General features: G+C 31.5%; 2 protein-coding genes across 5 annotated transcripts; one reads left to right on the top strand and one right to left on the bottom strand.

Moving 5' to 3' along the window:
• Positions 1-5039: 5039 nt before the first annotated feature.
• On the top strand, positions 5040-10526 carry LOC101502043 (polyadenylate-binding protein 2-like). 4 transcript variants are annotated; one of them, XM_004504759.4, is made up of 6 exons: positions 5040-5273; positions 5388-5490; positions 6328-6398; positions 9712-9903; positions 9980-10116; positions 10203-10526. In XM_004504759.4, exons 1-6 carry the CDS (start codon positions 5232-5234, stop codon positions 10249-10251), a joined length of 594 nt encoding a protein of 197 aa, XP_004504816.1. In that variant the 5' UTR covers positions 5040-5231; the 3' UTR covers positions 10252-10526. The 4 variants fall into 4 exon arrangements, with proteins under 4 accessions (XP_004504816.1, XP_004504815.1, XP_027191672.1 ...); XM_004504758.4 differs by having other exon boundaries at positions 5049-5269; XM_027335871.2 differs by lacking the exons at positions 5040-5273; positions 5388-5490; positions 6328-6398 and adding exons at positions 8509-9028; positions 9143-9225.
• A 1127-nt stretch (positions 10527-11653) lies between these two features.
• On the bottom strand, positions 11654-12974 carry LOC101501714 (protein EXORDIUM-like 2). Its single transcript, XM_004504754.4, has one exon. The coding sequence runs from the start codon at positions 12846-12848 to the stop codon at positions 11940-11942; it is 909 nt and encodes a 302-aa protein (XP_004504811.1). The 5' UTR covers positions 12849-12974; the 3' UTR covers positions 11654-11939.
• Positions 12975-15444: the final 2470 nt, after the last annotated feature.

The following is a 15444-nucleotide window of genomic DNA, read 5'->3' as shown; positions in this document are numbered from 1 at the left end:
ATAAAATCATAATAAAATGTTTTTTTTTAATATTAAAAGAAAAAATAGTATTCAAAAAGTTCATTATGAGTAGAATTTTATTTTTCTATAAAAAATATTTTAGTCATGCAAATACCAACACAAGTATGGAGAGGATATGGCTTTCTTTGATGGACAAAATAAGAGATATGATAGGAATAAATTATCATATCTTTATGAATCCAGAAAAACTAATAGAATATAATAAATTAATTCAAGTCTCTATTTGATCATGTCTCTCTAATTGAAATTTATATCATGAATATGAACTGAGTTAGAAATTAGCAGGATAGAATAAGAACAATAATTTACTCAATAACTCTTATAAAATATAAAATGGAAATATAATAAAATATAAATATAAAACAATTTATAAAATATAATCTAAAATATAAAAATAATTAATAGAATTTGATCTTAACCTTAAAAATGAAATATTAATAATTAAATTTAAAAAATGTTTATGATTTTATCAAAAGAATAGTTTTGTCTTTTTATATAATTTGTTTATAAGGGTATTTCTCCATTTACATATAATATATATATATCATATCCTTATTTATATTTTGATAAATAAAAAGAATTATTTAATTACTCATTATTTTTATAAAAAAATTAAATTATTTATTTAGTAGTGTTCATGGATAATTTTAAATATAAAATCATTTAATTGCTTAATTAATTTTTTAGTATTTTTTTTAATTTATAATATTTAAAATATAATAAGTTAATTTAAATAAAAACTAATATATAATTGTTTAAAATGGTAATTTTATTATTTAAATGTAATATATATTATATTGATGAGATATTTATTAAATACATGACAAAATAAAAATATTATTATCATGTTGGTTATCACGTGTGTGACAAACACGAAATATACTAATTTTTATGATATTACCATTCTATCGTATCATATCTTATTTTTATCTAATTTTATATTATATACAGTTGAGGTAACTTTTTTTCCGTCCATCTCATCCCCGTTGACATCCCCAACTAGGGATGAGAATAGGTTAGGCCGTCCGTTAGAAGCCTATGGCATCACCTACTTATGGTCTGACCTGGCATGACCTATTTAATAAAAAGGCTAGAGTCAAGTTGTTTTTAAAGCCTATTTATTTAAACAGGTCAGGCTCAGGCTTATAAAAAAATCTATTAGGCCTAACAGACCGACCTATATATATTTTATTATTTATTAATATTATTTGTTATTATTATATTAATAATATTATTTCCTATTTTAAATTCTATCAATTAGGCAATCACTTAATGAGCATTCCATTTTTAGTAGTTGTTCCATATTCGGTAGCGATTCCATATTTGGTAGTCATTCCATATTCGGTATCCGTTCAATTAGTCAATCACTCAGTAGTCGTTCCATATTTGTTTAAGAGGTAATTATGAGTGTGTTTGTTTCAGAAGAAAAAAAATCTATTATTTAACACAAAAAATTATTTTTTAGGGTATAAAGGATGTTTGTTTCATATTTTTTTTAAATTATTTTAAATAGGCTTCCAGGTCAGGCCAAACTTTTAAAAAGGTCAGGTCGAAAAAAATAAATCGTAGGTAAGACTCAGGTATTTCAAAGTCTGGTCTGACCTGACCTATTCTCACCCCTATCCCCAACTCATATTATAAAAGATATGTGTTAGAATATAGTAGGGATATGTTCTAGTCCAATTTGAGTTGGGCCCAACAAGAGTTCATCCATCTAAAAGATGGGCCTCCCGGTTGATATTTTAAGTCGCCTTTTGTATTCCCTCAATTAACCCTATACTCTCCATTTAAAAAATTTAAGTTTAAAATGTCTAAAATATCTTTGATAAAACTCTAAAAATAAAATAAAAAAGTTCTCTCATACCCCCCCCCCCAATTATTTTTTAGGGTATAAAGGATGTTTGTTTCATATTTTTTTTAAATTATTTTAAATAGGCTTCCAGGTCAGGCCAAACTTTTAAAAAGGTCAGGTCGAAAAAAATAAATCGTAGGTAAGACTCAGGTATTTCAAAGTCTGGTCTGACCTGACCTATTCTCACCCCTATCCCCAACTCATATTATAAAAGATATGTGTTAGAATATAGTAGGGATATGTTCTAGTCCAATTTGAGTTGGGCCCAACAAGAGTTCATCCATCTAAAAGATGGGCCTCCCGGTTGATATTTTAAGTCGCCTTTTGTATTCCCTCAATTAACCCTATACTCTCCATTTAAAAAATTTAAGTTTAAAATGTCTAAAATATCTTTGATAAAACTCTAAAAATAAAATAAAAAAGTTCTCTCATACCCCCCCCCCCAATTATTTTTTAGGGTATAAAGGATGTTTGTTTCATATTTTTTTTAAATTATTTTAAATAGGCTTCCAGGTCAGGCCAAACTTTTAAAAAGGTCAGGTCGAAAAAAATAGAAAAGTGAGTTCTGTTTTTCTTTTTTTATTTTTTATTTTTTATTTTTATCGGAATTTTCAGGATAACATAAATTTACGGGAGTACCACCCGAAAATTTGACATCTGGTATTGGTTTTCAATACCGAAAATTTCAAATTTCCAGGTGGTACTCTCGTAAATTTCAAAAATAAAATTTTCGGTATTGATTCATAACTACCGAAAATTTGAAATTTCTGGGATGTTCATCATAAATTTCATTCCTCATTGGAATTCCGCATGATGCGAACAACATGTATTGGGCTTACAAATTTTTTTTCTTCTCATTTTTACATTTAAAAAATTATTTATTTAATCAAACAAAAATAATTATAATATTTTAAAAAACAAAATATTATTAATAAATTAAATAATAAAATTATATTAATAATAATAAAGTAAATTATATTATTAAAATTTTATATTTTTTAAACATTTTTATTATTATTTTTTAATTATATTAATAATATTTTATTATTATTATTATTATTATTATTATTATTATTATTATTATTATTTAATTTTTGTTTCTTTATTAGATCGGAATAAAAATAACAAGTGTTAAGAAAATATGTTGTTATTTTGTTGGCAAAATATTAGGGATACATTATTTGTTTTGTCACATTTAGTCAACTGATGTATTTTTTTTTCTTCAATTTAATATATTTTATTTTATTAATAGTGTTTTGATTTTTTAATAAATTAAAAATAATTAAATATCAAAATTCTATTATTAAAATAAAATAAAATACATTAAATTGAAGAAAAAAATACAGTTAAATAGATGTGCCAAAACAAACGACTTGTTATATTATAATATCTTCCTCCTTTTTTTTCGGTCTAATAAATAAAAATTAATAAAAATAATAATAATAATAAAATTTGAATTTAATGTATTTTTTTTCAATTTGTGGTGTTTTTTTCTCTAATTTAATGTATTTTATTTGTTCAATTTATTTTATTTTATTAATATAATTTACTCTATTATTATTATTGTTATTATTATAAAAAAAATTCACATATTTGTTGTGTTTTTCCATCCCTATTTCAAAATAAAATAAAAAATAAAAAAGCTACTAGATTTTTTATATTTTTGATTAAGTAGAATAACTATCGGATATTTTAAAAAATTGAAATTTCCGCTAAGAAAGAAAAATGTAACTACCAGAATTTTCTAATTTTCGGTAAGGTACCGGAAATTTAATGACACAAATTTTCGGTATTATAAATATTTTACCAAAATTTTCGGTAACATAATTGTACTACTAAAAATTTGAAATACGAAATTGACAGTAGTGAATATTTGTGTACCGAATTTTAATGAAAAAATTCTACGTACCGAAAATTTGGTTGAAGGGGTGAGATTTTGAAATAATTTTTTTTTACCATTCAGTCAATGAAATTTTTAAAGACAATTTTGAGTTTTTAACAATTTAGGGTATAAAATTAATTGAGGAGTACAAAAGCCGACTTTTGATATTTTAGTTTACGGTAACTTTTTTTTTTTATAATTTTTTTAACTCAAAAGTTTATAGTGACTTGAATGCAAAATAATGTAGTAATATGGTCATTTTAGCCTAGATCAATGGATATATTGGTCCATGATGGAGTATTTTTTTAAAGCGTTAGATTTAGTTATCCTCCATATCTTATCATGGACCATTTACACTAAATCTACCTCAACAACTTTGACAATTTGTCCTCTTTCTTTCTCTTCTCCGTCCCTTGCTATCCATTCACCAATTACCACTTCCACATCAACTATTACAAGGCTAAAAGTCAAAGGAAAAAAGGTCTATGTTTAAGGTTTGGTGTTCGTAATACTTACAATCACAAACAAAGGATTTTATGTGTTGTTTTATTTTTTAGTTTGGCTTTGTTTCTTGTTAGTAAACCTCTTCTCAATCCAAGCAATATCAGTATATCCATTTTCTTGTAAAACATTAATCCAATAAAAAATTACTAAAATAATGGACACACTTGAAAATTAAAATTAAATCAAACTTAATAAATTTACAAACTTTATTAAACATTAATTATTGATTATCCTTTTCAAAAAATAATATTAATCCTTTTTATTGTTCTTCATTGCTTTGTTCATGTTTTTTAAGATCATAAACAATAGTGATTTCTAATGACTCCATTAAATAAAAATCATTTCTTTTCATGTCTTCATTCGATATTTAGATCTAACTTTTTTTTTTTACAAGATTTAGATATAGGTATTGAAGGATTGATTTGGGATTGTCTTTTTCTCTTGACGTTGAGAAGTTGCTTAAAAAGGAGAAAATATTTATATCGAAAGAAAGAAAAAAGAAGGCAGAATATACCATAAAAAGTGTGAGAGAAGAAGAAAAAAAAAATTAGTATATATAATGTACTATAATATTGTGAAGTACAAAATACATCTAGTCCGTTCAAATTATTTAATAATATATCTAGGGATACAATAAGATTGGTCCAAGATGGACCATTTTTTCGTTGGGGTTTAAATTATTGGAACACATAGAATTTGTGTTTCTGTCAAATTTTCTGTTTTAATAACGTTTCTGGTCATTAAATCATCACTAAATATTAAGACTAACAAAACAGATAAAATTAATTAATGATAGAATTTCAAAATAGTGAAAAGTCTAAGAAGTATAATAAATATATATATATTTTTAGAAAAGCATTTGATATTTGTGAATTAATTAACATTAACAAAGGGGAATAGTTGGAGAAAGTGAAGGGATTGAAACCGCAGGTGACGACGGCGTATCCTTCTTTGACGGAGAAATGGAAAACGATGACGTTGATATGCTCGGAGCCGACAACAACGAAGCCGTATGTAATGCTTTCCGTTTCTCTCTCTGTCTCCACTATCTCAATTTCAATTTCATTTCTGGTCCCAAAAACCCTAATTGTGATTCACGCATCATTGTCAAATTCACAATCACTACAGGAATTGGATGACATGAAGAAGCGGTTAAAGGAAATGGAAGACGAAGCTGCTGCTTTGAGGGAGATGCAGGCCAAGGTCGAGAAAGAGATGGGATCTGTGCAAGGTGACTCCTTTTTGGGTGTGGGGGATTGCTAAGTTCTTCGCTATTTTATCAATTCAATAACCTAAAAAAACAATTTTTTTAAGTTTTCAATAACTAGATTTTGTTCTTCTTGTGAAGAAATATGTGTTTGATGCGAGTTGGATTGAATTGGTTATGCTCCATGTTTGATTTAGCTCCAGTTTGTTTGTTTTGTATTTAATTTTATAACCTAGAATAAGAAAACTACTAAGATTTAATTTTGTTGCCTGCTTGCTTACCTGCCTTGGTAATGCATTGGCGTTGTGCCATTGATTTATGTGTGGACTAAGACTGAAGAGTTCTCTTGGAAGTTTGGAAAGACGGTCTAACTTCGTAATCAAATTCAAAGACAAGATATTTCGTTGCACTCCATAGAAATTTTTGTGTAGTTTAATGATGCTAGCTGAAAATTTGTTAGCTGTTTTTCCCAACTATTTAGTTCTTGGTTGATACTTGAGTTATTTATTTATTAGGGGATGCTTGACTGCCCTGGTGATCAGGTCACCTAGCATCTTTCTTATTAAGTGATGCATATGAAGAAGTTCTGCATCATGTGGATGAGAGAAGGATGCGCTGAGATGCTTGAGTGTCTCCTAGAACAATCCTTTTATTAGACATACTTTTTAAAAATAAAAAACAAAGAACAAGTAATGCATTTTGTTTGTATTTTTATTGTCGTATTTTTCCTTTTAATATTTCTTCTTGTCCGTGCACTTGCACATGGTGTGATCCCTGTACTTCTTACCGTGCAAGACATTTCATTTCATTTCTATAGATTATTGGATCTTGTCTCTGTTATTGATTATTATCTCCAAATAGATCCCGCTAATGCTGCTGCAAGTCAGATTAATAGGGAGGAAGTTGATTCTCGATCAGTCTTTGTGGGCAATGTGAGCTGTCTCTTCACCTGTTTTTGTTAAAACTTTCTATTCTGCTTATGTAGTTGTCTCACTGTCATGTTTCATAATGTGGGCTGCATATATAGACGAGATTAACTTATATATTTTGTCTAAAGTGATTGGTTCAATTATGAGCAAATGAATGTATGTATATATGCTGCTTTTGGAAACAAGTTGAATAGTTTGTTATGCCTGTCTATTGTGTTTACCTTAATTGTAGAGCAGGTTTGGGCTTAATCTTGATTGTCTCTTGCGTTATCTCATAATTGTACATAATTTGGATATCATTAAACCATAATCTTTCGGAAAACGTTTTGTGGATTTGAAATTATGCACATGATTGCCTGTGTGTGCATGTCTGTGGAAATGGTGTCTTTAGAATATGGTAGGGCTCCCAAATCATTAACTAGTCACGATTTTCCTTACCATATATTTCCAATAGCAAGATCAGGAAAATTTGTGATCTAACACAGATTCAACAGCATGTGGCATGTTTTGTGCTGTTGCACACTGCTATATACGGTTTTTCTTTTGATTGATGGTCGTATACTCGTAATATGTATGGTGAGTGCTTTTGTTGTTCATGTGTAGCATCATTCATGAGTTTAACTGTTACATTTCTGATTTTGAGGACTCCTTTATATGCAAAATTGACACAGTGCAGCACAATACATAATACAGAGTAGAGGAGATAATAGGGGATTTTCATGTAGATGAGATAAGAGGGAAAGAAAAAGCAATGCGATTGGAAAGTAATTAAGTAGACACAAATAGAATTTAAGGACCATTTTGTTGCAAACATTTTCCCTTCAAATTAAACAGTAAATCAGGTCGATGCTTACCACAAGATAATTTATGAGCTTAAAAACCCGATTTCAGCACCCAGGGCGCCAAGGTTGTGTAGAATGAGTAGATTTTTAATGACTCAAACCATACACAGGAATTTATACTTGAAGTTGAATATGGCATGAGATAGAGCAAACAAACACTTTCTTATGACCAAGTTATTATACATACATGTGTAAGCTGTATCACTATATAGGTTTTATATTTTACTTGGTCATGTCTTCCTATTACTTTTCTTTTTGCCCAGTATGTTAGGAGTTGTTACTGTTTTCCCTCCCGATTAAAGGCACACCCTCCATAGTCTCTGAGCTTCTCCTGGTTGCCCTTTCTTTCTATTTCTGATGCTAAACTACCTGAAACCCTAATTTTCTTGCTTCTAGAATGTTCTGCTACCAAAATCCTTAGCTACTGAACATAACCAGCTCTATTGGATGAATGAACCTTTATCTCGCCTAATTGTGCATGCAACTTTTGAAAGTTTTTTCAGGATATCTGATATCTTGCACGCGTCAGTGTCTCTTCCTTTCCAAAATCTTCATTAAATGACTACATTTTTTTTTTGTACATTCTTGCAAAAGTTTATATGTTTATCAGGATGGTCATGATGATAGCTTTCTTCAGGCCATTCATAGTTGTTCATCTGGACCGTTCCCCCTGTTTTATGTATATGTCCAACTCATTTCTGTTATCAGATATTTTTTTACATTTTTTCTGCAATATCTTGGCCTAAGTTCTCCATATTTGTTGCAGTGTAATTTCACTACTCTCTCACCTTTTAATTGAATGATAAATGAATTAATCTTCATTGGATTTAGCTTCTCCAAAGTGTGAGCTCTCACTTTTTGGGGTGAAGTAAGATATCTCAACCATTGATTTGCAAAAATAAATGTCAATGTGTTAAAACATTTAAGATTTGTCATGTACTTGTATTGAATATCAATATCAATATTGTTTTTTCCATCCATGGTTGAGATTTTTTATTCTCTACCCTCTTTAAGTTTAATGTTCACTCTAGAGGAGTCAATCTGTCTTCAGTTCACTATACTCCATCCTGAAAAGTTTGAATTCTCTAAAAATTATGGAAATGTAGGTAGAAGTGAGAATTTATTTGTTTGGTGTTGAATATTTCGAACTTTGATTGTGTTTTCTTCTGTTGGCATTGTGCTTTGACATAATGTTTGACTGCAATTGCAGGTTATGCTTCCATCTATAAGTTTCTACTCTAGTCATGCTGCAGTTGGAAGTGTATGATATAAATATATAACATATAGCTGGTGGAGAAAAATAAATAAATATCAAATGTATGAAATTAACAAAAAGAGTGGAAAAACAAAAGATGTAACACTAAAAAAAATAGAGCGATAGAAAAGGGGCGATAAAAAAGGGGATAAGAAAGTTGAAGTGCTTGTTGTTGAGTTGAAGATAGTGATGTTCATGGTTTGGAGAACATATGGATTTAGATACTGAAAAAGATAGGGGGACAGAGAGCTAAATAGCATATAATATATTATTTAGGATGAATAGAAAAGATATTTAGGATGGAAAAAAAAATTGACCAAAAAAAAAGGATGGAAATTTTAACTACTATACTTCCTGAGTTTTTATGGCCGGGTCGACAGAGGAATGGCGAGAATCTGGAATTCTACTGGTGAGAAGAGGGCACCCTTTATTGGTAAAGGACCATGCATTGGTATCTGCAGTTTTGATTGCAAAGCCAAAGGATACTTTTCATGGTGCTTGGTGCTCAAGAAATTTAGAGGCATTATTTTCACATGGTGAGGGGTCTTTGACATTCCTTCCTTTTATCCATGGGATCAAGAAGAAATTTTGAATCATTTTTCTTTCTACTTGTTTTATATTATTCACCAACATGTCAACTGTTTTCATAGACAAGCAGTTCGGAATTGATGGGCTGAACATTGTGACAATTGTGTACTTGGGCGAACGATCCTCTAAAAGGCTAAAGTGCAAGGTGCACTTCAGAAAGCATATTTCATGGTTGAATGCTGTTAATGAAGAAAATAGTGATTCGTATTTTTAATCCTCTAAATAATAATTATGAAATTCCACTTCCTTGATTTTACATTTGGCTTTATTTGCTGGCCCATTGGTTCTCTTTGTAGCTCACACTTTGGTAGGGTGAAATGCTGATACTTGCAATTACATGACCAGGGCAAATCGATTTCTTTCACAGCTTATTTTCATGCTATGGCATGCCCATGTTTCAAAATTTTTTTTTTTGTTGATCAGCTAATGGAAGTTTTTCCCCGGTCTGAAATTACAGGGTATATGAAATTATTTGGTTGGTGTTGTCTGACATGATAAGCCCTTTTTTCTATTCTAGCTGAAATTAGCAGTCTGTCCCTAAATTGTTTTCTTTTGTGAAGGCTGTAGCAGATTGTCGATTAATTTATGGCTTTGCCTTCATTTGACACCTTGGGTTTGACATTTTATACAGGTGGACTATGCATGCACTCCTGAAGAAGTGCAGCAGCATTTCCAATCGTGTGGAACAGTGAACCGAGTCACCATTCGCACTGATAAGTTTGGCCAACCCAAGGGTTATGCTTATGTGGAATTTGTTGAAGTAGAAGCTGTTCAAGAGGCTCTGTTGCTGAATGAATCTGAACTACATGGACGTCAATTGAAGGTTATTACAGCAAGAGGTTCTTGCTTTTTTTTAAAAGTCAGCCTTCCTTTTTTCAACTGTCTATACTTTTTTGCAGGTAACTGCTAAGAGGACCAACGTACCGGGGATGAAGCAATTTCGTCCCCGTCGGCCTAGTAATCCTTACATGGGGTTTCGAGGCAGAACTCCATATCCACCTCCTTTTGCCTTTGCTCCTGCTCCTTATGGATATGGGTATGTTGTACTCAGTGCTTTCCTTTCCAATATATTTTCTCTTTTCTGTGAAAATAGACTTAAGAGTAATCTTTTGTTGATTGCAGAAAGGTTCCAAGGTTCAGAATGGGGATGCGCTACAGCCCCTACTATTGAATGCCCAATTCTGCTGAAACGGATTTATTGATTATTGGATGGATGGATGGATGGATGGATGGATGGTATCATGGTTGATATTTAATGAGAGTATTGTCTGCCCACCTAGACTGAGGTGGTTTGTTCTGAACACATTTAACAGCAAACCTTGTAAACTTATAATGTTCTTTTCTTCTGCTTTGCTTCAGTGTTTATAATTTATCATTATTTTCAAATGTTCCTTGTAAAAGTATCCATCCTAAAAATGGTTAATATATGGTGTTTTTATTTGCCTATTCTCCATCCAAATTTGCAATGTGCTATATTGGTTAATCTCTCTACTATGTTTGTGTAGCCCCTAGTGTTCTTTAACAAAGTCCAAGCAATGGTGTCTCAATTCCCAATTGTTGTTAGAGCTGTCTCGCTCGACTGTCAAAATATATGGTAAATTGATAATCATCAGTTGGTTTTGCGGTAACATTGTGTATAATTTGTCCTGTAATTCACGTGTTGGGTTACTTTGGCATATCTGAAATCAACTGGTAATTAAGTACGCTCACTCAAAAGTGAGCTTTGAATTGAAACATCTATAACCGTATTAACTAGCCATCACGTGTGTTGGTGTGAGGTTCGACGCTCAAATGTGATCCACAGCTTAATGCTTGTGAATCTACCAATATAGTACTTGATATTATTGTATCAATAAGCATGCAAATTGGAATCCAAAATTACAATCTGGTTACATTTACTTGGTCATTATTATCGAATCTCTGCTGTATAATTTTTGATCAATTGTAGGAATTGAATATGTCCAACAGTATTATTGCGTGCTTGGATATTGCTTGGCATGGATTGGAAACAGAAAGAGACATGGCATGTAGCTCCACGCATCAAAATATTATGGTCAAATTCGAAAACTAGGATTGGTATTATCAATATCAACTTTTACTTATTTCACGGGAAGAATAGTAGCATTTTCAACTTTGGCTGAATAGAAATAAATAATGGTGAAAGCTACCTCACCCCAATCCTCCCATTTAACAGTGTACAGTAGATAATACTTATCCGAAGCATGATTGCATAGGAAAAGGGTCCACCAAAACAATCCAAAACAAAAATATCACATCCCTGTAGCCTTTTATGCTGAATCAGATTCACCTCACCTCACCAATGTCATCATGGCTGCCACCTCGCCATAATGGTCTCCCAGACTCCCAGCACCACAATAGAAACCCACTGCTCCATTATCTTTCTTTTTCTTTAACCATTACATAATCAAATGTACCCTCTTCATTTACACCATCTCATTCATCGCTCAACCACCTTACTTTTACCCAAAAATTACTGTATGCTTTTTAACCAAAAAACGCCCCCACCCACGATACTTTTATCATACAAACAAAATTAAAAAAAGAAAGATCAATTATGAGAAATATCACTTTTAACATTAACATAATTCTTTGAATACATTGCATATTAGATTATTGTGATATGGCTCGTGTTTTTTCCTCGTTTTCCATATTTTATAATAACATTTTCCTTTAGAATTTAGAAACAGAATTTACATGTCACACTAAACGACAAAAGCAGCTTAAAAATACACTCACTCCCCTAGCCAGAGCATCATTCAACTGCCCCCCGTATTTATCAACCCATATCTACAGCCCGTACACCACATCACGCCACGTGTTCATCCTCCGGTCCCCTCCTCAGACTAGAGTCTTGCATGCCGAGGTCTGCGGGTCCCACATCGCGGGCACTAGGTACTTCCTCCCGTTCGCGCCGTGCGCATTATAGCTCGACCCGGTAGTTCCATCAACAAGAACCCGACCCGCGTAACCCGGATACGCTCCACTACCGAAAACGCCAGTGCAGGCCGTAACGGCCTCAAGCGGCGCCGTCGCCGGTCCCTGAAAATACCCGTTGTTAAACGGATTCGTGACGGTGCCGGCTAGAAGTGTGGCTAAGTTGATGATCATACCGTCAACACCAACGTCACCGTTAGGCGCCACTAACGGCGGCGTCTGTGGCCCATAAATAGGTTGGTGGAATGGCCACGCGCATTGTCCGGGACATAAAGTTTCGGAGTTTCCAACCCATATATAAGGGGTTCGTGCTCCGCCGTTGCCACGTCGGATAGACCCGTGGGTCCCACAGCGACTCATACAGAAACCTTCAACGGCAACGTCTTTTGAGGTGAGCACAACGGTTATTGAAGAGAGTTCGTTGAACTTGGTGGCTAAAGCGAGAAGATCCTTTCCCTTGAGATTCTTCCCGAGAGAATAAGCCGGGTGCAGGAACTGTTTCCCTACGACGAGCGCAGAGGATCCGCTTCCTCCCTTGTATTTCTCTGTTGTTTTCCACCACGTGGCAGCGGATGGAAGAGGCGCACCCGTGGAGCTAAGTGAGTTTATAAAGTCGACGATTATTGAGCGTTGGATTGGGGTGAAGGTGCCGTACCAAATTAGATTAACGGTGATCCGTCCTTTAAGGAGTTGGCCGTTATGGTACTTAAGCACCAACGGTTGCTCTTGCACAAGCTCTCCTATTGAAAGAGTGGGTAGTACTAGAAGCAACAGCGCAGAGAAAGCGATGGCAAGATTGTAATTAGAGGTCATGTTGATGGTTAAATAAGTTTGTTTGAAGTTGAATTTGAGGATTAGAAGGGAGTAGAGTGTAGAGAGGAGTGAGTTTCGAATTGGAGAATGGAAGGGGATATTTATATACCCAGTGGCATGGCAAGAGACAGCTGTGGGAAAAAAAGATGTGGTGAGGTTTCCGCGTGGATGTTTATGATTTGGTGTTGTATTTGCCAGCCTGTGAGAGTTTGAATATGTGTGACGTGGCAGTGTACAAGTACCACGGAGGAGTAAGAAAGAAGAGTTGCGGAGATTACTGATTTGACCTCACTTTGATTTTGAGTTCATGATCCCAAGAAGGTTTTGCTTGGTTCAGTTCACCATGCGGGTTTTAACCTGAGTGAGTGGGTCCCGTGGGGAATTTGGGTGTGAATATTGACCCTAGGATTGGAGATGTGGGAGAGTGGGATGAGAGCCATATAATATAATTGGAATGGGGCATCGGACTTGATCAGTTTGACGTCATAAATCAGAGGTCTAGGAAGAGTGTTTCAGCGAAGATGCTGCTCCCTCTGTGAAATAATAATTGTTACGTTTTCTAAATAATATATAACATTAATTATTTTATCTTTCACATTTTTTTGGTTACATAGAAGCAACACCAATAACATCCGCCGTGAGTTGCAACCCAAGCTCGACTAGCAGCTCAAGAATAATCATCAAGTCACTGCTATACCTTATGGCAAGATAATCAGCACACATGTTTCTCTCCCTTCGTGTATGATAAATTTGGAAATTTCTATCCGACATGTATTCATGAATAGCAGCTATCTTATTGCCATAATGATAAATATCATTTTTTTTAGTATAGTTAAAAATGTTAATTTCATAAAATCGCTGTTTTCTAATTTTGTATGAAGTGAGTCGTGACCACCTATAACAAATATTATAAGATATAACGAATGTTGAATTTAATCATATTTATTTCATCGATGTCACTGAGGATTGTCCTAAGAGAATTGATTGAAAAATCCATAAAAATATTGTTTCAAAAATACAAGTTAATTATTTGTCAAAATAATAACCACTACTACGTTTTTATATATAAAAAAAAAAAAATCAATTTTGGTTGTTTAATTAATAGTCAAAATACTTTTATTAATATTCTTCTTATTTTTAAGTATGTATAAAAGACATCTGTGCACCTTAAATAGTAAAAAGATTAAAGGAACACGTTATAAGAATAAAATTGTTTGTACACGATATTAATAAGGGATTAATATTATTCAAAACTTTAAACGATGATAGACGATATTGTTCCAAAATATAAATTAATGGTTTTTTTTAGTCTTTAAGATTGAGATAATATTTCAATAGATGTCAATATTCAACTCATCTAATCGGTGCTATTAAATCATTGTTTTAATTGTAAAAATAAAAACAACCGTTAAGTAATTATACTTTTGAAAAGTATCGATGATCATTGTTATAATTTTAAATAACTTTTAAATATCAATCTAATCCACAATAAACCACTTATTTTACAAAATAGCATTATACATAATAGAGTTAAAAGTGAAAATAATGGAAGAGATTAGAAGAGATTAGCAGATAATAAGAGATTAACAGATAATAAAATAAATAAAAATATGAAGAAATCTCTCTTTTTTTTTAAAAAAAAATGTTAAAGAATGTTTTTGAAGTAAATGAGATGAAAATAATTATTAGTATTTCTCGTAAATGTATTATCAAAAGAAGTAATAGATTTAAAATTTACTCAAAATCATCCAAAATCTTTCCCAGTGTATCTTTTAAATTCATCTATATTGGATTATTTTACTCCAATTAAAAAATAAAATAAAACCTCATATAAAGTGAATGGTCCTTTTTTTTCCTTTACTTTTTTCATCATCAAAATTCTATCACTTCTTCAAGACTCTAAACGCAGTCAAAATATATTTTACGAACATTTCAATTATATTGATAATATTATTATTTCTTATAGAAAATTTACAATATTATTATGATAATGAGATGAATCTAAAGGCCCAATTTTTTATCCTGAACAATTTATTTTAATCGTTAGGCTATCAATTCTGACCGAGAGTTTTTGGTAAAGAAGATTTATTTGAATTGTCATAAATACTTATGACTTGTGTACAATCTATAACATAATGTAACTGCAAGAATCGAGTAGAATCATATTTTTTTTCTTATACTGAAAACCATTTTGTTTCGTTTTTTATTATTAAATTAAACATTGAAACTTCAAATAATTCTTCAACGCCATTTTGAAGAAGTAGATTATATTTTTCCGTGCAATTGTTGTTTCTTTCTTTCTTTTCTTTTTTAAAATAGTCGAATCATCTTTTGAAAATTTCACAATGATAAATTAATAAATACGATTTTAATATCATGTTAGAATTATAATAGAAGCCACAAAATATATATATATATATATATAAATTAAAATTAAATTTTATATTGATAAAATAATAAAACAAAAAATATATAATGAATATCAATGAGATTTATCAATAAAATTTAAAATATTCAAATAGGGACTATGAAAAGTAACTTTAACCGTAGTTGGTTATTCTTGAATTAATTTGAATCTCCACAATTGTCTTATATT

The sequence above is a fragment of the Cicer arietinum genome, chromosome 6 (genome assembly GCF_000331145.2).
Source record: "Cicer arietinum cultivar CDC Frontier isolate Library 1 chromosome 6, Cicar.CDCFrontier_v2.0, whole genome shotgun sequence".
NCBI classification, from domain to species: Eukaryota; Viridiplantae; Streptophyta; class Magnoliopsida; order Fabales; family Fabaceae; genus Cicer; species Cicer arietinum.
The sequence above is the reverse complement of the archived record's forward strand: the minus strand, read 5'-3'. Positions and strand labels throughout refer to the sequence as shown.

Bases quoted from the DNA above. Each gene is read 5' to 3' on its own strand.
- LOC101502043 (XM_027335871.2), top strand. From the start codon at position 8,857: ATGGCCGGGTCGACAGAGGAATGGCGAGAATCTGGAATTCTACTGGTG. The intron at 9,029-9,142 runs GTGAGGGGTCTT...CTGTTTTCATAG, and splicing joins AGAGGCATTATTTTCACATG to ACAAGCAGTTCGGAATTGAT. The intron at 10,117-10,202 runs GTATGTTGTACT...TGTTGATTGCAG, and splicing joins CCTGCTCCTTATGGATATGG to AAAGGTTCCAAGGTTCAGAA.
- LOC101501714 (XM_004504754.4), bottom strand. From the start codon at position 12,848: ATGACCTCTAATTACAATCTTGCCATCGCTTTCTCTGCGCTGTTGCTT.